At 41.3% G+C, this 23,752-nt stretch overlaps 2 protein-coding genes and 1 long non-coding RNA gene across 5 annotated transcripts; 2 read left to right on the plus strand and 1 right to left on the minus strand.

Moving 5' to 3' along the window:
* Positions 1–2,087: 2,087 nt before the first annotated feature.
* higd1a (HIG1 hypoxia inducible domain family, member 1A) lies at positions 2,088–4,567 on the minus strand. Its single transcript, XM_085439459.1, has 4 exons — positions 4,405–4,567; positions 3,836–3,910; positions 3,560–3,694; positions 2,088–3,425 (listed from the first exon to the last, which is right to left on the minus strand). The coding sequence occupies exons 2-4, from the start codon at positions 3,903–3,905 to the stop codon at positions 3,349–3,351; spliced, it is 282 nt and encodes a 93-aa protein (XP_085295585.1). The 5' UTR covers positions 3,906–3,910; positions 4,405–4,567; the 3' UTR covers positions 2,088–3,348.
* Positions 4,568–11,893: 7,326 nt separating this feature from the next.
* Positions 11,894–13,545, plus strand: LOC146687589 (7-alpha-hydroxycholest-4-en-3-one 12-alpha-hydroxylase-like). Its single transcript, XM_085439322.1, has one exon. The coding sequence runs from the start codon at positions 11,936–11,938 to the stop codon at positions 13,499–13,501; it is 1,566 nt and encodes a 521-aa protein (XP_085295448.1). The 5' UTR covers positions 11,894–11,935; the 3' UTR covers positions 13,502–13,545.
* Positions 13,546–13,991: 446 nt separating this feature from the next.
* LOC146687590 (uncharacterized) lies at positions 13,992–23,752 on the plus strand. 3 transcript variants are annotated; one of them, XR_014916419.1, is made up of 3 exons: positions 13,992–14,727; positions 17,643–17,754; positions 18,906–23,752. It is a non-coding gene; the product is annotated as an uncharacterized LOC146687590 (long non-coding RNA). The 3 variants fall into 3 exon arrangements; XR_014916418.1 differs by lacking the exon at positions 13,992–14,727 and adding an exon at positions 14,734–15,448; XR_014916417.1 differs by lacking the exon at positions 13,992–14,727 and having other exon boundaries at positions 15,455–17,754.

Genomic DNA, 23,752 nt, shown 5'->3' on the forward strand with positions numbered 1-23,752 from the left:
ATTTTGGGGCATTTATTCTCTAATCTGTAGTGGAATACATTTTAAAAGTAACCTTCCCAACACTGTCAGTACTGGATGTAAGATGATACTCGGCAGATGTCACGTAGACTTTATACGATGTCTTGGAAATGCCTATTTTCACAGCAGCCCCATAGTCACAGTGACAAAGCATTTTCATACCTCAAAATGATGCAGTTAATTCCCCGTTTAGAGGAAAAATGAATACAAATAATATAATAGTGTATCAGTTAACAGAGTTGAAAGACTCTGACTTCAAGACCAGAAATGACATATTCGGAATAGCTTAACAAGACATCAATTAAAGCACAAAACAGGTTAAACAACATTTTGGTGGCTACTACAAAGTATATATATAATATCAAAGTAGCACAAATAACAAAATTAAAATCATTGAAAAAAATGAAAAAGAGAGTTCATTTTAATTAAATTACATAAAGGCTACAGAATTACATCTCAAATTCTTTTCCAGTTTCAGTTTATTGTAATGGCTTTATAAATGTCTCCTTCGGGTTAATATTAGGCCACTAGTGCCAGTTATTTTAGAGCTCTACTCATTCTACAAAGCTAAATGTTGTGAAAAGCTTCCTCAAATGTTCCAAATGTACTGGGATGCCCATTTAATAATAAATGGGCTCAGATGCAAACAATGTGAATGTGGCAAACATCCCTAAATGACTCTCTTAGGCAAGCTTTCTTGTCATTTCTTTAAGTAGTCTTTGGGAAAAGGTCTCCAGGCTTCTTCTTCACAACCCTTGTGAATGTTGGCTGGCTTTTGCTCCGTTTTCTTGCATTGCTTCATTAGTGTTGAGCACCGCCCTCTTGGAGAGGCCAATCCATGACTGAGAGTGTTCTTGGTCTGTTTTTGTTCCCTAACAGCAGCTTGCCCACCAAGAGAGCAGGGAACTACCAATCACCAATCACCAATCGAATTGGACACCCAGTGAAAAGTTTCATCCAGTGTGCAAAATTACCTTTGGATCATCAGCATTTCATAATGCATTTCATTTTTGTTGCATACAAAGAACTGATTTTGTCAATTAATAATTATAATGAAGACCTGTAGCTTGCACAAACCCACCCACCTCCCCCATTCGGACATTCCTCAAACACCAGTGGGCCTCTGTGGACCACTGCTTTAGGCCATCATTAGGCAACATCCTGCGTGAATATATGAACTGAGCTGCTATACAAAGCAGTTTTTGTTGAACTGTAAGAGGTAAATGTGATGTGACTTTGCAATTTGAAACAGGTAACACACAAGAACATGTTTATTTAGTTTTTTCCATTTGGAAGATTTCCAGTATTTACATCCAGTCCATGTTTTTAGTAGAGATCATTTGGCATGGATTCCCAAATGGCAGGGACATCAAACTCATTTTACATCGTGGGCCCATACAGCCCACTTTGATGTGAAGTGGGCTGGACCAGTAAACTACATTATAGACATGTAATGTTACAGAAAAGGTTCTGGTAGATTATTGCTCAGACTTTGTTGTAATTATAAATTTATTATATAAACTTTTTATGAACTCACAAATTTTTTTATTGTACTTTGGTATGTTACGGATCACACTAGGTGGTGGGGATCTGTAAGAATAGGCAAAGCATTAAAACTTCTGTAGTTCAAAATATATGCACTCCTTGGCATTTTATAGTATCCCACTGGATAGCTTTGTCCAGATTGGAGCCAGGCTGATTTGGGCCCCTGGACCTTATGCAGTCACCCGTGCCACGGGACCCTAACTATGTGTCACTTCACATACATTCAGATGTGGAGTCTGTTTGAGGTCACCACTCTACCACATTTCTTACTGATGCTGTTTTTGCATAATTTTGTGCAAGACAACTAAATGAAGATAACAGCAGGATCTGTGCATGTTTACGCATGCCATTGATAGGTGTGCTCTTTTCGGTACAGGATGTAACACGATACATGGCACGCGTCAGGTAGAATATCAAGGAAATGCCTGTTTACACACTTTCCAAAGTCACAGTGACAAAGCATTTTTCCCAGCTTAAAATGATGCCAGGCATTCCCTGATAAGAAAGTGAATAGAAACAGCATATGACTGAGCAAATCACAGAAGCTTTATTTGGTAGAATTAGAAAGGGTTAGAAGATTACCTGACCTGTTAGAAACTGTGTTGTCAGTGAGAAGCTCAAAAAAAAAAAAGAAAAAAAAGAAAAAAAAAAAAAAAAAAAAGACCCTAACAACAAAAAGCTGCAATGTTATATTGTGGTTCAAACTTGGGGAGAACTTTATGATCACTGTAGAGTCTGTCCTTTCATGCTGCTGAGTTCATTAGTTTACAGTGTTGTGAGCCTTTCCTGTTAACTGTAAGGGTTTTAGCTGCTGTAGGTGTACTACACAACCCAGAAGATGGGTGATCAATAACAATATAATGGCACAAAGACAACATTTAACAGTCAAAACACATCAAGGTACCAAAATCCATACACAAAAAAAAACCTTTTTTCTTTAACACTTAAAAAAACAACAACTCTAAAATGACATCCTGTACTTGTGTACAACTTAGCTTAGAGAATAACTTCACAAGGCAACTATTTAAACACAAGGCTGCTACACAGTGTATAGCTGTTCCACGGAAGCCAGTGCTAAATTGAAGTGAAAAAATAAATAAAAGAACTTCACCATTACAATGAAACTGCATAAAAGCTACAGAATTAAAGCCTTTTTCTCCACACAGTTTCAACATAATGGCTATATAGATTTTTTTCTATAGGATAAGATAGCTCAACACCACCAGTATCAGTTATTTTATCACTATCATTATTTTTTACTTTAGAGCTCTGCTCCATCTGACAGCCAAGTGCTGTGAACGGCTTTAAATACCCAAAATGCACTGAGATGCTCATTTAGAAATATATGAGCTCAGGTGCAATCAATTTTAATCTGGCAAACATCCCAGTATTAGTACAGGAAATGAACAGGGATGGTTAGCTGATACGAGACAAAAAATAAATATGTAGCATTTGGTGGTTAATTTTTAATCCAGGCCCAACTTAGTAACACACATGTTCAGCAAAGTTTATACATTTTCATTTTGTTATTTTGTAGATATTTCACTCACAGCAAGAGCAGATGAACTTTCAGTAATGCCCCCAAACTATCAGGGATAATAACACCAAGAAAAATCTGATGGGATCAATACAACTCCTACTATGCACAGTGTCATCAAATAGTTTCAGCTATTTACAGAAGACATGTGCATAAAAAAAGTCAGGACATCTGTGAAACAAATCTTGTGCACACCTTAATATGAGGCAATACTAAGGGACATAAAATATGAGTCCAAGAGGCCATGTTCACTTGGGTTGGGTTGCTTTCTGTTCTTGTTCAATAGGCTTTGCAATGTAATCTCTGTACATGGAGAACAGGACACCTGAAAACAACAACAAAACATAAGAAGCATGTAAAATGACTCGTGTTTATAGTATTATGATTTCAGGTTCAAACCACAAATCACAAATAAAGAACTGGTTGCAGTTTGGCAGTAAGAACTGAAAGATGACCCACCAACAGTCATTGCTCCCACCACAAAGCCTTGGGCAGCTACACGCATGTGAATCAGGTGCACCGACATTTTTGTATCTCCACGACTTTTCATTTTCATCAGCCTGTAGCCAACAATAGCAACAAATCCAGCCATCCCTGCAAAAAGCAAAAGTCACTAAAACAAAAATAAGACAGCAACATATCCCCCAAATCCTCTGAAAACTCACTCAATAAACCCCAAAACTTAAACTTTTCTGAGCACATATTTTATTTGTCCTTGTCATAATATGTACTCACCGACTGGGACAAATGGATTCTCCTTTGCCTTTCGCCAGAATTTGGACTCACTCTCCTCATAAGAAGACATCTCGCCTGAAACAAGAACGAGGTCGATTGAGTTCAAACGTTTGTTGGCCGTGTAGCAGTACAGCATGCAAGCTAATTCAGTGCTGATAGAAACCAATAAAACGCATAGAGAAACATGTCAGGAAGTATCAGGCTGTGCCTCACACAAAAAAAAATCTCCAAAATCAGGCTTTAAAAGTCGTTCCCACGAAAGAGGTCCGAGAGTCGCTATTAACAGGACATGAAAACTTCAGAGGTGACAGATGAAGGGCACGGACTAGACCCATCTTTCACAGACCTAACATTAAACAACTGTGCCTGATATGACGCGACACTTTTAAGTAGTATTATATTTAAATATTAGATATTTTGAAAGGGAAGAATTTTTATTCAGCTGCGAGGCCTTTCCGTGTGGTGCGGGAGAAAAATGTGGAAAAGCAACAACTCTAGAGTTAAGATGAGCTACACTTTAAAAAGCACGTAAAGACACTTCCACCGAACTGAAGAGGGCTCCCTCTTACCTGCTTTAAGGTGTCGTTAGCTGGAAGCACCAGTGAAAGAATTATCCGCGGAGATCTACGTCTCCTCCGAGCAGCAGCCTGTAGTTATGGAGGAAGTAATAAGCCGGCATCTACGTGATACATTCTGCGTGCTACATAACAGTTCCCTCATACGCATGCCTGACGTCAGCAACCGCTGTGCTGTATTCACGTTCCAAGAGAATGTAGTAAATACAGGCAACATCTTCGAAAGCCTTGGACCTACAAGCTCAAGAAGGCGGAGAAAGTGGATGAGGTCCTGTTAGCATTTTCACAACATGTGGAACACGACCCAGTGTGACCTAGAGTAATGTGTGTCTACAAAGGATATGCTGGAGCACTCTCTGTATGTGTTAATGTGCTCTGGTTTTGTTTCAGTTTACTATACTGTCATTGCTGTTGGTCAGGGATCAGAATCAGAAAGACTATTTATCCCCAAGGGGCAATTAAGACACAATAGAGCAGCATGACGTTGAAGATAAGGACAGGTCATAAACAGGCAATAGTAGTGAGATAATAAATACACAGAATATACAGTATATATACAGTTTTAAAATGACACAGATTTAAAATTAAAGTGACTGAAAGCTGAATAAATAACTGTAAGTGAGTAAAGTGTTGGCAGTATAAAAAGAGTGTAGAGTAGTTTATGTTTATGGGTGTGGAAAATGGTCTTATTGGCTGGAGTTAAAAAGCAGGGTGGCTTTGTGGACAAAGGTTGCTCTCCTCCTCTCCTGCAGGAAATGCAGCGGAGGCGTCGCCCAGAGGGGAGCCATTGAAATGCGGGGTGAAGAATGTGAGAGGGGTCATTGATGATTTAGGCTGCCTGGCTGAAAACCTGTACCAGAGTTCTGACAGGCAGGCCAATGATTTTAGAGCACACTGATGCAGTGTGCTGCAGTCTGTTCTTCTTCTGAAGGCTGAGGGAGTGGATCCACCAGGTGATGGAAAAGGTCATAATGCTTTCCAGGAAGGCATAGTAAAAAGTCATCATGATGGGTGTGCTGACTCCAAAGGAGTTGAGTTTCCCAAGGAGGTATAGCCATTGGTGGCACCTTCTGAAAATCTCTTCTATGTTGGCAGAGAATATCAGGAGGTTGTCAAAGATGGTTCCCAGGTATTTGTACTCCTCAACTACCTCCACTGGCTTCCCATGGATGGTGGTGGGGACTGAAGCAGCCAGCTCCCTCTGCCTATAGGACTGGAGAAGGTCACCACCATCTCTTTGGTTTTGCTCACATTCAGTTCAAGTTTGGAGCTGTCACACCACTACAAACTCCTGAAGAGTGGGCCCATGGTGTTGTGAGGGGCCTGACAGCAGTGACAGGAGAACCTTGTCATCAGCATATTTCACCAGGTGAAAGTTGGGCTGTGTGGATCTGCAGTCATTGGTGTAGAGGATGAAGAGCAGGGGGGAGAGCACACAGCCCCGGGGGGAGCCAGTGGAGGTGGAACGGAGACCGGAAAGAGAGTTGTTGACCCGAACTTTCTGAGTCCTGTTGGTCAAAAAGTCCAATATCCACAGGATTAGCTGATCATCCAGGTGAAATCAGGAGGAAAGTTTAGTGGCCAGGATATGAGGCTGCAGAGTGTTGAACACTGATGAGAAATCAGCAAACAGAAGTCTGGCGGACGAGTCAGGGAGCTCCTCTGTGTTTGAGGGATGTCAAACTCATTTTACATGGTGTGGGACATAAGTGGGCCAGACCCTTTAATCCTGGAGATATTTTATTATATGGCAAAAGAAGTGTTAAAGAATTTCAAGAACCTTTTTGAACAATCGCATACACTTGCACACCTTCGTACATCAAGTTTCTTTTTGGACAATGCTAAGTACACTGAAATACAGGATAAGTATGTTACAGTTTAAACTGAAATGATAAGTCATTCGATACTGGAAGAACATGTAAGCGCCACACAGAAGTGAACCTGCTGTGAACCACCATGCCACCCTTTATCACTATTTAATAATAATTAAATATTTTGATGTTGTTGTTGTTTTTTTGTTGGGGGGGGGGGATGTTAGTAATGTAAAAGATCGAAAATCTTGATGAGATTACAAAGAAAATGCTTAAATGAATTCTGAATAAGAGGCTCCATGACTGTATAAAGACAAGGACAACTGGTGCACTCTGGTGGCTTGGCTAACAGAACGGCAAGAACTAAAAGTTTAAAAAGAGAGAGAGAGAGAGAGAGAGCGATGTATAAACATTACATAGAGTAGTAAATTCAATCCGGTTGTTCAGTCTGACGTCACTAGCCGTGTCTGGACCTAAACTCCGCTGCAGGTCCATATATCAAACGATCACTATGGCATTACTGAGAGTTGAAAAACTGTCTAAAGTCTTTCATCTTTAATAAAATGATCAGCATTCTGCTCTACCAGGTGTAACAATTGAGTTTAACATCCAGGCATCCATGAAAACGGAATTTATGACATTTAACGGAGTTAGAAGTTAGCAGATAGTTAGCTCGCTAGCTTCTATCTAAATACAATATAGCATGTCCTGACTGCGGGGTTTTGGAAACAAATGAAAACGTACAGCTCTGCTATCACTTCCAACATAAATGAAGACAGAAAACTAAACAGCAGTGACGTTTGTAGGGTTACTGAAGTTTGGCTAGCTGGTATATAATGATGTGCCTAGCTTGCCAGCTATGTTAGCATAATATAAACAAGCAAACTTTTTTTCCACTCGATAAAAGTTAACGTGAGTGTTCTCGGTGGTCAGGAACAAATGTAATCGCATGGCAGGATGCTGTAAAAGGACCAAACTTCAGCCAGGAGAACAACTGAGATAGTTAGTCATTCATATATGCTGCATGGGCCGGGCTGTATCGTAAGGTTTTAAAAACTGAGCTTAAATAAATGATTAGTGGTAATAAAAGCCGAGGGAGGTCAACAGTGATCACTGACTGTTTTGGGAGCTTTTTGAGATTAAATAGAAGAAAATACATAACATTAAACATGTTAACAACACAAAAGTCATATTAAACGCAGACTACTTTAGGCCCGGAAGTAGGATTCGTCACGTCATCACTTAACAATCGGATAGCCAATGATAGACATCATGATGACCCCTCCCACTCGATTTGTTCTCCTGGTCATGTGAGGAGGTGGGGCTACAAAAGAGCCACGCCTGACACTAATTCACTGAATTGCTGTAAGGAAACGTTTTGTTTCCGAGGTGTCCTAAATGCAACGTGAGATCGGTAAAACGCCTTTGAATAAAAAGTAAAAATGGGGACACATGATGCAAAATAGCTCTCTGCCTGTTGTTTTCTAATGTGTGTTATTGGGTTGCAGTTTTAACGAAGCGAGAGAGCTGTATGGTGTGAACTAATCTCTATTTAACCGGTCGCGGAAGTAGGTGTAAGGGAATCCTTTTGCTTCTCGTGTTAATCTCGGGGATGACGTAACTGTGGCCTCAAGTCACGTGCAACGCCTGCAACGTGCTGCATATGCTGTTCCATGATGCTGCTGGAACAAAAAAAAAGGAAAGAAAAAGAACTCTGTGAACCCAACCTCTCCATCTAATAACAATACACTGAGAACGAGAACTGTGGAGGCTTCACTGTGCCAGAATAAATCACAGTATTTGATTAGAAAATTACTTATTATGATGAATTTAATATCATCAACTCAATTTATATACTATGATTGGTTTGTTGTTGTATCAAAAAATAGTTGCCTATATTCCTGATGTAAAAGATTTCACTGCACTTTACTTTTTGTAAATTACACCCCAAACAAGCCCGTTATCTGAAGCAGAGGAATAAATTGTTTGTTTCTTAACAATAGTAGTTGGCCGTGCCTCTCCAAAAGCTTCTGCGCTGTGTTCAGCTTTCTTGAGAATGAACATCAAAAGAATCTTTCAAGTCCTAATGAGCCTGTGGTATTTCCTTCATGCAATTATGGTCCAGTTACCACCAATTATATGCCAGAACAGAGTGTACACAGGAGATTAAAGTAGAGATACAAAAGTGGGAGAGCAGCAATCGGCCTTCCAGACAACCTTATGACAGCACAATTAAATAAACATGGTTCATATTCATTCCCATTTCCTTTTAGAGCTTTAGTCTAATACCCTCTGAAGTCCTTTGTGCTATACAACCCATAAGATTCTCATGATTTCAAAAAAGATTTATTTTAAGAACTAATGACTAATATACTATTATACTATAACTCTTATCAGTGACCAGGACAAGTCACTGATGCTGTTTAGCACAGACCTGAACCCCGTGATCCAGCTCATTGCAAAGACTCGATACAGATACAGATTTAGAAGCAGACACCAAGCTTTACACAAAGAGGAAACAAGACATCAAATCACAAATCGACCTCACCAGGATCTACTGCAAGGATATCAGGATGTCCTAAAGATATAGTAACTCTGGTGATTGTCAGAAAGCCTTCCTACAGTAGATGGCTACAAGTTCCTAGACCACAAGTCAGTGAAAATCACGATGGAGATACTGAGGATGTCAGCTAGATACAAACATCTCCTGAAGTGAGCTTAGTCAGCCTTACATATATGGCCTACCAGCCACAGGAGGACATAGATAAAACAGATATGAAGACATAATGCAAAGTCCAGCACCCTAAGACTATACATTGTTGCAATAAAAAAGAGATAGGGTAAGGTTTAGCAAGGGTGGGATCCACAATGGGGGATGAAATAAGGAGTTCATCAGAGGGATGACAGATGATGATGGGAAGGAATAAAAAAATATAGTGGAAAACCAAGTCTCTGGGATATATCACTGGGACGTAGTGGAAGTGGGTGACATAATTGTTTATATTAGCTCTAATAAATGAGACAAATGCCAGAACTAAATTTCTCGTGTTGCTAAGGCCGTTCTTAACCACAAGGGGACCCTGTGCAAAATTTAACTTAAGGGTTTCTTATCAGATCCTGTAACGAATGAATATCTCCACCTCTGTGAGACTCAATAGCTGAAGTGGGTGACATCAAGAAATCCTCCCAGTGGTTAGAAATGGGTAGCCTGGTGAGCAGCACGGAGGCTACATATCTGATCCATAGAGCAGACAAAACCCAAGCTTCAGGCCCTGCAAAGATGAGACAGTCCAGAACATAGGAGCAGCAGGGAAGTAGGAAACAAGCTAGGCAAAACTAAGTTTATGGCATAGTGCAGAGGAAGACCTATTTATGGATTTGAAATCCCAAAGGTACAAACCTCTAACTACTTTTAGAATTCTCTTCTTCTTCTTTTTCTTTTAGTGATCCCTTTGGGGTTGGCCACCGTGGATCATCTGCCTTGATCTTACCCTCTTCTGTCACACCAACCCTCTCCATGTCCTTTATCACTACATCCATGAATCTCTCTGTGGTCTATTTCTTTTCTTTCTGCTTGGCAGCCCCATATTTAACTTCCTGTGGCCAGTATATCAACTATTCCTCCTTTGCAACCAATATCACATGAGTGCTTTTTTACACACATATCAGAGCACCAAATATGCATTCATCAGGGTGTCTCAGCTGAAAATCGATATTTCCTAATAATGAAGTGGAAAACTGCAAGGGAAGCTCAGTATTAATTCTTTCTTTTCTTTTCTTTTTTTTTTTGCAAATTTTGAGAGTTTAGCGAATTGGGAATTTCTTCTGAAAAGGGCTTTATCAATGGCCATCCCCAGGATTAATGAATGAATTTAAAATTTCCATCCAAAATTCACCATATGTAAGAATTGGAATTTACATACATTCAACCGATTTTCATCTGGTATTGAGAAACTGCCCTGCTGAGCTATCAGGATTCTATATTGACCTTAAAAAACAGATGGTTGCCAGACTTAAAGGTTTTGTGTTGTTAAGGCTATCCTCAGCCATTTGGGGACGGTGGCTGAGATTTAATCTGTAACTATCTGCACCTCTGGGAAACTGATATCATTCACTTATATCACTTTTATATCTTTGTGATATGCAAACTATCAAAGTACACATAAATTTGCACATATTAGGCTAAGCATCCCTATAATATTCTATTCTTTTGATTATTTTAATAAAATTTATTTCGGTTAAACAGTGTAACACAGAAATGTGCACAGTTGTGTTTAATGGCAGACAATTAATGTAGTTCACATACAGTTCATATATGCTACATTATACAGTTGATATAGCAGCATACCCTGCTTCTAAGCCACATTGTCACTTGTGTTGATGTTTAGATTAACACCTGTGCTGTTTTCTTTTTAAAAAAATAAAAAATAAAAATAAAATAAAATAAATGGCAAGCTGAAAAACAGTTAAGCATTCAATTATGCTGATTCTTTTTGTTGTTCGCCATTAAAACAAAAGTCCACTAGATGGCGCAACATTCCCACTGAATTCAGTAGATCAGCGTGCAATTAAATTAATAGAGTTTAACGTTCAAAGACAAATCTCTAATCATTTATGATCGGTAATGGGTTTCAGGGTCAGTCCCACAATGCATGCGAGCTTTCAAATGCAGGCCGAAGTCAGCTTTTTTTCTTTTTTCTTTCTAGTTATCGCAACCATGAAACTAGAACATGTATAATCTCCAGGAAAATCTGTAAAACGCGTTGTTGAAATCTCCCAATTCTTTTAATCTTTGGGCTTAAGGAAGGACAATACTCGGTGTATAAATGCTCAATCAACAATTCTTTTATTTCCATACAATTCAACACTTATGAGCATAAGCCATCATGATGGGGAGACATGCATGAAGAGGGTCACAGCAAATCTCAAAATGGTGACGGGTTACTCAGCTTCTTATAGCCTCTAGTGGCCCCCACCTAGTCGTAAAAGCCTAAACATTCACATTCTTTCTCTGTTACAGCGCCTAAGTTATGACCTCGGCTCCCTGTCTTTCTGCTCTCTGTAAAGGTGGGGGTATGGAATGTGGTCTGTCTCTTCTATTATCGGCACAAGGTCCTCTGCACACAACATTCTCTTCATGATTCAGCAGTATGAAATGTCAAGAAACAGTGTAACACATTCACAGCAGATCAAGGGTACAGGGTAATGCACACCTGTCTAACAAATCCAAAAATGGTCACATTCTTTTAACCCAAAAATATAATGGAAAATAAGCTACATACACAGCACACAATCTAGACTAAAGGATATTATATGACCTACAGCAGTTAACATAATTCAACTACTTTAACTACAGATATAAGATAACATATGATAACAGAATAATCTCACAGCGTCCTTCCCACATGTTTCAGCTCAATAGTTTCCTTTTTGGACAAAACAGTTTCTGAGTATTGGTTTGTTTTGCTTGCCTTGAGAAATCTGCAGTTTTTCTTTTCTTTCTTTGTTTGGTGCTATGAAACATTCAGTCTGTAATGAAAATCAGCTGGCCTCGATACCTCCGATGTGAATTGTTGCTTGTATTCAGGAGACCTTTGCTTTTTTTCCCCAGGACTATTTAGTTATCAGTTCCAGGAAAGCTGAAACCCGTTGGGCTTGTCAGAGGGGAGGAGCAAAGGTCTGCTCATTATAGCAGACCTGAAACTTTCCTTCAGATGAATCTGTGCTGGTTAACTGAATCAGTCATGGAGCTGCTGCTGCCGATACTTCTTGGCTTTCTTGCTTGTCTGGTCGGAGGGCTGTACCTTCTCGGAGTGTTCAGACAGCGGCGACCAGGAGAACCCCCCCTCGATAAAGGGCTCATTCCTTGGTTGGGTCATGTCTTAGAGTTTCGCAGGAACACCTTGAAGTTCCTAGAGAGAATGAAGAAGAAGCACGGTGATATATTTACAGTACAGCTGGGAGGGTTTTATATTACATTTGTCCAGGACCCTTTTTCATTTGGGGGGTTCGTTAAGGAGAGTCGGGACAAACTGGACTTTCGAAAGTTTGCAGTGCATCTGGTGCACAGAGTGTTTGGATACAAAGCTGTTGAAGGGGAGCACATTGTTCTCCACAATTCCAGCAACAAGCATCTGAAGGGGGAAGGTCTGCAAGAACTGACCCAATCTTTTATGAGTAATTTGCAGAACATGATGTTGCACAACATTGGATCAGCTGCAGAGGACAGGACCTGGAAAGAAGATGGACTGTTCAGGTACAGCTACAATGTTGTTTTCAGAGCTGGATATTTGGCCTTGTTTGGCAATGTGCCACCCAAGTCAGAACAAAGTGAGGAGAAAGCCAAAGAGAAAGACAGAGCTGAATCAGAAGCTTTGTTTCAGGAGTTTCGTAAATATGACCAGCTCTTCCCCAGACTGGCGTATGGGGTCCTCCCACCGATGGAAAAGTTGGCTGCAGAGAGGTTGAAGGCATACTTCTGGGATGTTCTGTCAATACTGAAAATGAAAACAAAGGACAATATCAGTGGCTGGGTGTGGGACATACAGCAGGGTAAAGAGGAGATGGGCATCGATATGTCAATGGTAAACAGATACATGTTTGTGCTTCTTTGGGCCTCTCAGGGCAACACAGGGCCTTCTTCATTCTGGCTGCTGCTCTTCCTCATGAAACACCCAGAAGCCATGAAAGCAGTGAAGGAAGAAGTGGATAAAGTTCTGAAAGAATCTGGACAGGAGGTCCGGCCTGGTGGTCCTATGGTCAACCTGACCCGTGAAATGCTGTTGAAAACACAGATCCTGGACAGTGCTGTTGAAGAGACCCTCCGACTCACTGCTGCACCCCTCCTCACCAGGGCAGTGATAAAGGACATGACCTTCAAGATGGCTGATGGGCAAGAATATTTACTTCGCAAGGGTGACAGAATTGCAATCTTTCCCTTCAGTTCTGTCCACCATGACCCAGAGATCCATCCTGAGCCGCATTCATTCAAATATGACCGGTTCCTGAATCCAGACGGGACCAGGAAAACTGATTTTTACAAAGCAGGAAAGAAGGTAAAATATTACACCATGCCCTGGGGATCTGGGGTCTCCATGTGCCCTGGCCGTTTCTTTGCCACCAATGAGCTGAAACAGTTTGTTTTCCTCATGTTGGTCTATTTTGAACTTGAGCTGATGAATCCGGATGTGAAGATACCTGAAATTGACCTCAGTCGATACGGATTTGGAACGATGCAACCTGTCAGAGATGTCCAGTTCAGATTCAGACTCAGATATTAAGACAGTCAGATGAAAATAAAACTGTGATTTTCTTTTTCTTTGGATCAAGATGGTTTGATGAGCACATTATAGAAACTATGGAAGCAGATTTAAATCTAAAATTTTTGACATGTTGGTCAACTGTAACGATTCCATATGCAATTGCACTGATATTCTAGACATGTATATGTATATTGAAGGAGGCTTTGGACCAAAGAGTACCGTAGCCTGGATGTGTTGCCAGGCCCAACAGACACCAACTGCGATCTTCAGGTATGCTGTACGGCCACAGGCCAGACGTCTGTGAGGATAGGGGCATATGGGTACATGCATAGCAGTCAGTTTTGTTATTCAAATGAGCTGTAGTGTTCATAAACTGCCACCAGAAGTTAGTGGCGTATCCATGGGGAAACTTGGTGTACTTTCCTTTGTCATACAGTGTCTGCCTTTTCTCCATATAGCGTGACTTGTTGTCCCTCACGGAAGCAAAGGTGAGGAGCCCGGCCATGGTCAGTGTTAGGTATTTTAGTACCATGGGAGCATTTACTGGATATTGTTTTATAGTGACATTATGCAGGAAAACTCTGTCATTCAATAAGGCCCCTTTTGTTTTAGTTATTTTTCTCTTTGACCCAAGAATTGATGTGTGAGAATCACAGGCTGGTACAAGGTTGAAATACCACAGAGATCACTCCCTCAGCTACATTAGTTTCTTAATCTTTTAGACGCCTGTTGAAGGCCAAATGGTTTGTTTCAGATTTCACTAATGTAAGAACTCTTCGTTTTGTGCCTTGAAAATATGTCGCTGAGATAATCACAATTGTAGCTGAACTAATAAACTACACAAAGGATGCTTCTTCACCCAAGGGCAGGAAGACGCTGCCTTATCTTGGTCTGTACTGGTTTAAACTGATAATCTGCTGTCTCATGAATTTTACCCTCTATATAAACTGTTGTACTTGTGAATAAAGTTGAGTCACTTTGGGAAGACAATCTAAAGCAGTCTCTGTTTTCTTGTTCTCCCAAGCTGCTCCCGAGCTGCTCGTACTAACACGCTGAATGGCATGCTTGAATATTACTTGAGAATATATTTGACTGTGTTACAGACTAAGGGACATTCTCTGCTGATAGGTGAAGGTACATTCTCTGCTGATAGATGTCCACGCCTCGGAGGAAGCCGATCCACGGAGTAGGCCCTGGAAACAGTTTCCTTCAATTTTGGTGTCAGAAGTGGGATCCTGACGAAGGTAGGCACTTGTCTTTTATTTTATGAGACTGTGTTATGCCTTTCTCAGTGATCCACATAGAAACGGGATACGCTGACGAGGCCTTCTTCAGTGGCCCACATAGTAACAAGTGGGATACACTGAGGAGCCTTCTTTAGTGGCCCACATAGAAACACAGGAAGTTGCCTGTTGTTTTGTAAAATAAAAGCAGAAAGGACACAGGAAGTTGTCTGCTGTCATAAACTAAGAAGTTGCTCACCAGCAGAAAGGACACAGGAAGTTGCCTGGGGTCATAAAACGAGAAGTTGCTCGTTAAAAAGTGAGAAGTTGCTCACTAAAAACATAAAATTGCTAGCAAAAAAAAAATCAAGTAACCTCAGGTGTGCCACAGCAAAAATAAAAACTAACTTAAATCCTTCAAAGCGTCTAAACCCCTCTGGAAATCACTGACCATGGGTCAGAATAATTCAAAGACCTTAGACGGGTCCGATAAAAACTCAAAATTAACTGTAAAACCGAAAAAAATAAAATATAAAATCACAAATAGCGGCTCAGTACGACTCCCACTTCCGGTTACGTTTAACCCACGCTCGCGAATCAATGAAGACTTCCATGATTACGTATCCAGAACATGCGGAAGTGCTTACGTGACTGATTTCGTCTCGAACTTAAGAACTATAACTTTAATGCATCCTAATGTATTTCCGGAGCCCTATCCCGAACGATTATCGCCAGAAAACAGGTCAGTAGAAATGTTAAATACTATTTGTGATAAGAAAAGTAGGCTGATTAAAAAGTCCTGTAAAAAATATATGATAGAATGTCGTGATGTGACCAATCGCATGCTACCACTATGGAAAAAAGGACCCGAGCCAGACGTAAATGCTTTAAATCAAGCCAGTGTAGGCTCTAGTAAATCCACTGCAGAAAAAACTAGCCTTATATGCCCATCCGTTCAACCTACGGCTCCGCCGCCTTATGATGAAAAAACAGAATTAATAGCTGCTGCGGCGGCTGCACGTCACCAGCGCGTATATCCTGATATAACAGCAGAATCCCAAAGGAGTGAGGAAGGCACTGAAATGACACCTAAATCAGAAGAAGATGACTGGTTTAACCTAGATCAAAGACAGGAACGAGAATACACTGAACGAGAAAGAGAGTTACAGGAACATAAAAAGCAAACAAAACAGTTAATGACAGAGTGTGAGGAAATCATGAAAGATCCTTTAACTGAACGTACGGAAGCTGAACTGCAGGAAGCCGTTTCCGTCATAGATAATCATGTTCAGCGCCACACTAGAGTAGCGAATGGTTTAACTGTGCCAAAAGCAATAACTAACACCAGAAATTTAATAAGGAACTACTTAAAGCAGAAAAAAGAGGAAAAAACTCAAGAGGGCCCCCACAAAAACACCCGTTATAAAGAAAAGCAGGGATCACAATTTAATGACGTCAGCACCTCCCTCCCGTTCATGATAATAGGGGACATGTGTTGCATTCAACCCCCTAAAATTTCAGAGTTAGCAGCAACCATTAAAGAACTTCCCGATCCTCTACAAAATCCTACAGCCTTTGTTTCTGCATTACAGAGAAGTACCAGATACCACCACTTGGGTGGGCCTGACTATAGATATATATTATGTCAACGAATCCCAGGTGTGACTGAATCTCAGCTTATTGAAGAAGTAGAGGAACTAGACCCTAAAAACGACCAAGCAGCCAACACCACCTCGTTTTTGTGGATAAATGATGACAAAATCACAGCCTTTTTTCAAAATCTAAAGAGATTTCTGCTCACAATGTCTAGAGATAAAATTGATTTAAATGCAGTAACCATGTGTAAGCAAAAGCCAGATGAATCCATTCTAGTGTTTATGAAACGTTTCACACACTGCTGGACTAATGAGGCATGCATGCCTGAAGGAGGAAATGATCAGATTTTCATAACAACATTCTTAAACAATATTCATCCAGAATGTTCACAACTATTGAAGCTGACTGCCACTGATAATCTCTATGACATGAAAATAAAGAACTTTATCACACTTGTCAAAACAAAAGCTGGTGCAGATCTTTTCCCCAACAGCACGAAGGCTAAAACTGTTAAGATGTTGTTGAACTTTGATGTTGAAGGCTCAGAGGAAAGTGAAAAAATGATGTATGCAGGGGCCCCGTCCCCTCAACAAGCGCAGCAGGGAGATTTCAGAAGGAGAGATAGGAGTGGAGACGTATGTTTTTATTGTGGAAATATAGGACACTGGAGGAGGGAATGCAAATCAGCAGCACGTAGGTCTCAACCACAAAACACAGGACCAGCTCCTGCCACTAGGCGTCAGCAGAGCTCTTACAGACAAGGTAACTGGCAACGCAGACAGGAATCACATCAAAATAATGGCCCCTTTGCACTTAGGGAGCAACCTTATAATCCACATTTTAATCCCCACCCATATGATAACGAAAGACTGGACCGACAATAGGGAGGCCCAGGTGATGATGAGGGACAGTGTGAAGCACTACACACGATGCTGCATTTGCAATTGTCCCGTAACACAGAAAGCTTGCCCACGTTAGATATAGAAATAGGTGAAAAGATTTATTCCTTTTTAGTTGACAGTGGAGCCACTAAAAGTTCACTGTCTGGAAAATTCTATAGTGGGCCTGTTTCCTCTGTGTGCATCAACACCATGGGAATAAACGGAACTCTAGTGCAATGCCCCAAAACTCATTCTCTAAAAACACGCTGGGGCCCAAAACCAGATGAAATTACATATCATCCATTCATAATTATTCCAAACTCGCCTGTGAATCTATTAGGCAGAGATTTAATGGCAAAAATGAACTTGTGTATTTCATTTAACACAAAGGGTGAAATGTTTGCAGATACTGATAACAGCTATGTTTTCTCTGCCCTATGCACCGACACCATGGAGAAGGAACATCCTCTGTGTCAGCTGGACGCCTCAGCGGAGAATGAACTCAATATCCATCTGACTGGTATCCCACGTCACACTCTGTGTCAAAAACATGTGCAAACACCGTTACCAGGTAGCCCCATGCCAGGAAGCCACATATTTGTTTCTCTCACACTGTTCAACAACATGATAACTGCTCACACCAGTGAAGGCCAAACAGTGGTTTTGTCACATAACTCAGACATAGGCTATGACATCACTGCACCATGTCAACACATAGATCTAACCTACCCCATACACTGTACTATCTCTGCTGTCACATTGCCAGCTGAATATCAAAACATGACATTATGGTCAAGAGGTGAGAATGATGTAGGATTTATTGACTGTACACCTTATCATGCTCAGCTGAAAAACAACAAGCCGGTATATGTCAAGCAATATCCCATTTCCGCTGAAAAAGCCGCAGCCTTAGACATCATCATAGGAGATTTATTGACAGCTGGAGTAATAAAGCCCACAGTATCTCCATATAACACTCCTGTCAATCCTGTGCCAAAGCCTAACAAACCTGGCGTATGGCGTTTCACACAAGACTTAAGGCAAGTTAATGCAGTCATTATGCCTCTGCCACCTATTGTCCCAGATGTCCCCAGCATACTGACATCTATTCCAGCAACAGCTACACATTTTACTGTGGTGGATTTGTGCTCCGCCTTTTTCTCAGTACCTGTGCATGAAGACACACAGCCGATATTTGCATTTACACATAGAGATAAGCAGTACACATGGACTCGCTTACCCCAAGGCATGGTAGACAGCCCTGCGGCTTTCTCAATGGTAGTACGTGCTACCCTGGACGGCTTCACTCCTCCAGAGGGCTGTACTCTGATCCAGTATGTAGATGATCTCCTCCTCTGTGCTGAAAGTGAAAAACTATGTCAAACTGCCACACACATGCTACTCCAGCACCTCCAACAGACTGGCCACAAAGCATCAGCAAAGAAAATGCAGTACTGTCAGACTTCTGTTCAATATTTGGGATTTACACTGTCTCACGGACAACGTTCTATGACTACAGACAGGGTCAAAGCTGTGACCTCTGTCCCTAAGCCCACTACACAGAAGGAAATGCTGTCTTTCCTAGGCATGGTGAACTATTGCAGACAGTGGATACCAGACTGTTCTTTTCATGACCACATTCTGCGTGAATGCTGCAAAAAAGACAAGCCTCCTCGAATACTGTGGTCCACAGAAATGACTGCCTCTTTCAATGCATTACAGGGAGCGCTGACCTCCGCCCCTTGTTTGGGTCTGCCTGACTACCACTTACCGTTCCACCTGTACGTCACAGAGAACGGCACAACCTGTGCAGGTGTATTGGCCCAAGAGCATGGCTGTGGCTACCGTCCAGTAGCCTTCTACTCAAAGGTGCTGCCAGCAGTAGTTCAGGGGATGCCGGCCTGCCTGAGAGCAGTAGCAGCTTGCTCTATAATGATAAGGGACTGCGAGAAGCTCACACTCTCACATGACACTATTCTACACACCAATCACCAGGTCACGACCATTCTAGCAAACATAACTACACAACACATGACCGCACAACGTCGCTCAGGTTATGAAGCTACACTGACTTCAACAGCAAATCTCACTATAAAAGCAAGCAGCACACCCAATTCGCCAGCACACTTACTCATTCGTATGCTGTGTTCCTCTGACCGACAGGATGGTTCAGACGACCCTGACGATCATGATTGTATGACACGTATACAGGAATCCACAGCACCACGCCCAGACTTAGAGCAGACACCAATCCCAGACTCAGTCATTGTTTATGTGGACGGGTCCTGTTCAAAACCAAATGACAACTTATTTCTTTGTGGCTATTCGGTGGTGACATTGCCTGACATCATACTAGAGGCTCACTCATTACCATTTCACTCAGCACAAAAAGCAGAACTCATGGCTTTAATACGCGCCTGTGAGTTACATGTGGATAAGCGGGTAACAATTTACACTGATAGCCGTTATGCATTCGGTGTGGTGCATGACTTTGGCACATTGTGGAGACAAAGAGGATTTAGATCTGCTGATGGAAAATCGATCGCTAATTCTGACCTTGTTCAAAGACTTTTGCAGGCTATACAGCTGCCATCGGCAATTGCAGTTGTTAAAACGAAGGGGCACAGCACGGCTGACACAGACGAAGCAGTGGGAAATGCTCTTGCAGACGTAACCGCGAAAGCAGCTGCTGCCTCACAGCAACCACCCAGAAGGGAAGTATTATCTTTGCCTTTACAGCTGCCACTTGTCACGCTCCCAGACTATTTAGAAACAAATGTTGACCTAAAATTCATACAAGAGCAAGCCTCTGCCTTAGATTACACTTACTGGGAAAGTAATGATTGTACCTTAGATAACAGAGACGGCTTATACAAAAACCTTGAGGGTTTGATTGCCCTCCCATCTTCACTACTGCCAATCCTTGTCCGCCATTTTCACGGTGTGAGTCATGTCGGACAAAGAGGGGTAATAGGAGCAATAAAATCAAGATTTGTAATCAAGAAAACATCACACGCAGTAAAACGCATATTAGCAACCTGTCTAACATGTGCACGAACTAATGTAGGAAAACCAAAAGCAAAACATCAGCATTTACCACAACCAGATTTCCCATTTCATACATTACAAATTGATTTTACACACATGCCAGCACAAGGAAGCATCAAGTACTTACTGGTAATAGTGGACCAATTTAGTAAATGGGTAGAAGCTTATCCAACATCAAAAGAAACTGCAGAAGTAGTCTGTCAAAGGTTGTGCAATGAAATAATACCCAGATTCGGAATACCTCACCAAATTAACAGTGATAGAGGACCTTCATTCACATCAGAAGTAATTCAAAAGTGTGCTAAAACTCTAGCAATAGACTGGAAATATCATGTGCCATACCATCCTCAGAGTTCAGGAGTTGTAGAAAGAATGAATAGGACCATAAAAAACCGCCTGACTAAAGCAATGATAGAAACAGGAATGACCTGGATCAAATTACTTCCTCAAGTCCTCTGTGAGATTAGAATGACTCCATCCGCAGCAACCAAATTATCTCCATTTGAAATAATCATGGGAAGACCGTTTCCAACACCATGGTCAGCCTCCAGAGGGGCACCGCTATTGGAAGGGGACATAGACACTGCATTGTCTGACTATGTTCATAACCTGGTAGAAACACTGAATAATAACTATCAGAAAGTTTGTCTCTCTCAGCCTCTCCCTTCCATAGATCCAACCCATCCGTGGAAACCAGGAGATGCGGTATTGGTAAAGTCGCTAAAACCAAGGGCACTCGGGGAGGCCGCGTGTTCCAGCCCCCAGACTGTACTTGCAGTGACGAGAACCAGCATCCTAACAGACGGACAACCTCAGTGGATTCATGCCAGCAGGGTTAAGACCAGCCCCACCAAACCACCTAAGGCGTCGGATCAAGTAGATGACGTCTCCGGCGAGCCAGCGCCCGGATTCAATACACCTATAGATGACGACTCAGGCGAGCCAGCGCCCGGATCCAATCCGCCTACACACACACAATCACTGATTAACACACAACGTCGGAAAGAGCCAAGACTCAGAAAGCCCTTTGATCCCCCACCTGAACAACAACAAGGTACTCGAACATCCAGCAGGAACAGAAAGCCTAGAGTACCACACAATGTCTAACCTGATAAAGATAGACTCGTTTCATCCTGATAATGGAGAAAATGAAATGCCCATTGTCATCACACGACGCTTATACGGTGTCTCTCGAACCTGGGACCAGGCCAGGAGACGACTAAAGAACTGTCTTTTTTATATATTTAGGTTATTAATCATATCTACTGCATTAATCTTAGGATTTTTATTTACTATTTCGTATTGTAAAGTGCAACCCTGTTCACGTTTCTGCAAGCCACATTTTGCTGACAATACCTCATGCTCCACTTGGCAAGACACCCACCTAGTACACTCGTCACGTTCTCTAAAATCAGTAGAAAGCAACACAGACACCACCAATAAACCATCTTATGCACCCCCTAGAACAGGAACTAACGCCTGGTATGACAATGCCAGAACAGCCGCTCGTGACTTAGGAAACAGTAACTGTTATGTCTGTTCAAAGGGTAATCCAGAACAGGTCATAGTGGGATATCCAATTTCAGGTTTTCCCTTAACAAAGATGCTATTCAAAAATGATAAAAAGGGGCCCTTAACGGTAACCCTGATTGAAGCGCTGCGAGTAGAACTAAGTCCTTTAGATTGTTTATTCATATACACAGCACAAGTCTCTAGTAAGGATGTTAGCATGATTAATGATTCTACCCACCCCTGCAACCAAATGAAGCGCCCCGAAGACCGCACTGAACCTCTTTCGCCCCCAACACAGGTGCGCCATCACCCAAATATCTTGATGACATGCATACACCGACCAAAACTTGAAAACATAAATTATGACACACAAAACTATACGTTCTTTTCTGACTCTCCAGGAGCACGCTGTAACGAAACATGGCTAGCAGCGAGTGTTGACAGGACACAATATAAACATATGTTTTCTTATATATATGCATATATAAGTACGCATTCAGATAACTCAACAATCCTGCATTCGCCCAACACACTAAACGACTCGTACTGGGGAGGCATATTAAAAGGCTTTACAGCTTCGCGCCTGACCAGACCAATCCCACATGCTTATTGGATGTGCAATAATACTCTTAGATTAGCCTTACCTGTTAATTGGACCGGTACCTGCGGTCTAGTAACTTTAGCTCAAGAACTACTGATACAACAAACCTCGGATCTGCCTGTATCCAGCAGACGGACAGAACGCTCCGCTTATTCACATAACGTTTACATAGATGCTATAGGAGTTCCACGCGGGATACCAAATGAATTAAAGGCACAAGGAGAAATATCAGCAGGGTTTGTCTCAATACTACCGTGGATACAGGTAAACAAAAATGTAGGCTGGATCAATTATGTTTATTACAATCAGCAAAGACTTACTAATCTGACCAATACGGCCCTTAAAGCCCTAGGAGAACAGATGTCTGCTGCCTCCTTAATGACCATGCAAAATAGAATGGCCTTAGATATGCTGTTAGCTGAGAAAGGAGGTGTTTGTGCTATGTTTGAAGATTTTTGTTGTACTTTTATTCCCAATAATACCGCCCCTAACGGTTCATTTACACAAGCTATGAATAAACTTGAAGCATTGCAGATAGAACTAAGAGCCAATACAGGTCACGGTCAGTGGCTAGACAAGTGGATGCAGGACACGTTTGGAAAATGGAAGGAACTCATTGTAGCCTTTGTAACAGTTGTAGCATGTATTATTTTGTTTTTGATGATTATTGCCTGTTGTGTGATACCCTGTGTACGCTCAATGATAACCCGTATAGCTACCAGTACAGCTACTTCAATGTATTTGCAATTAGCACAAATTGATCCTGAGGATGTGCCAGATCTTACCAATGATGTTCCTGATGTGTATATTGAACATTAGGTTGTGAACTATTACATTTTATGATTTGCTTTTTATATTATGTTATTACATTTGTGATTTTTCCTTTCTATTTGAGTTATTATTTTTAAAAAATAATAAAAGAGGGGAACTGTTAGGTATTTTAGTACCATGGGAGCATTTACTGGATATTGTTTTATAGTGACATTATGCAGGAAAACTCTGTCATTCAATAAGGCCCCTTTTGTTTTAGTTATTTTTCTCTTTGACCCAAGAATTGATGTGTGAGAATCACAGGCTGGTACAAGGTTGAAATACCACAGAGATCACTCCCTCAGCTACATTAGTTTCTTAATCTTTTAGACGCCTGTTGAAGGCCAAATGGTTTGTTTCAGATTTCACTAATGTAAGAACTCTTCGTTTTGTGCCTTGAAAATATGTCGCTGAGATAATCACAATTGTAGCTGAACTAATAAACTACACAAAGGATGCTTCTTCACCCAAGGGCAGGAAGACGCTGCCTTATCTTGGTCTGTACTGGTTTAAACTGATAATCTGCTGTCTCATGAATTTTACCCTCTATATAAACTGTTGTACTTGTGAATAAAGTTGAGTCACTTTGGGAAGACAA

Source organism: Copadichromis virginalis, linkage group LG18 (assembly GCF_057382275.1).
Source record: "Copadichromis virginalis isolate Kocher_CV1m ecotype Utaka linkage group LG18, C_Virginalis_male_GT1.1, whole genome shotgun sequence".
NCBI lineage: Eukaryota > Metazoa > Chordata > Actinopteri > Cichliformes > Cichlidae > Copadichromis > Copadichromis virginalis.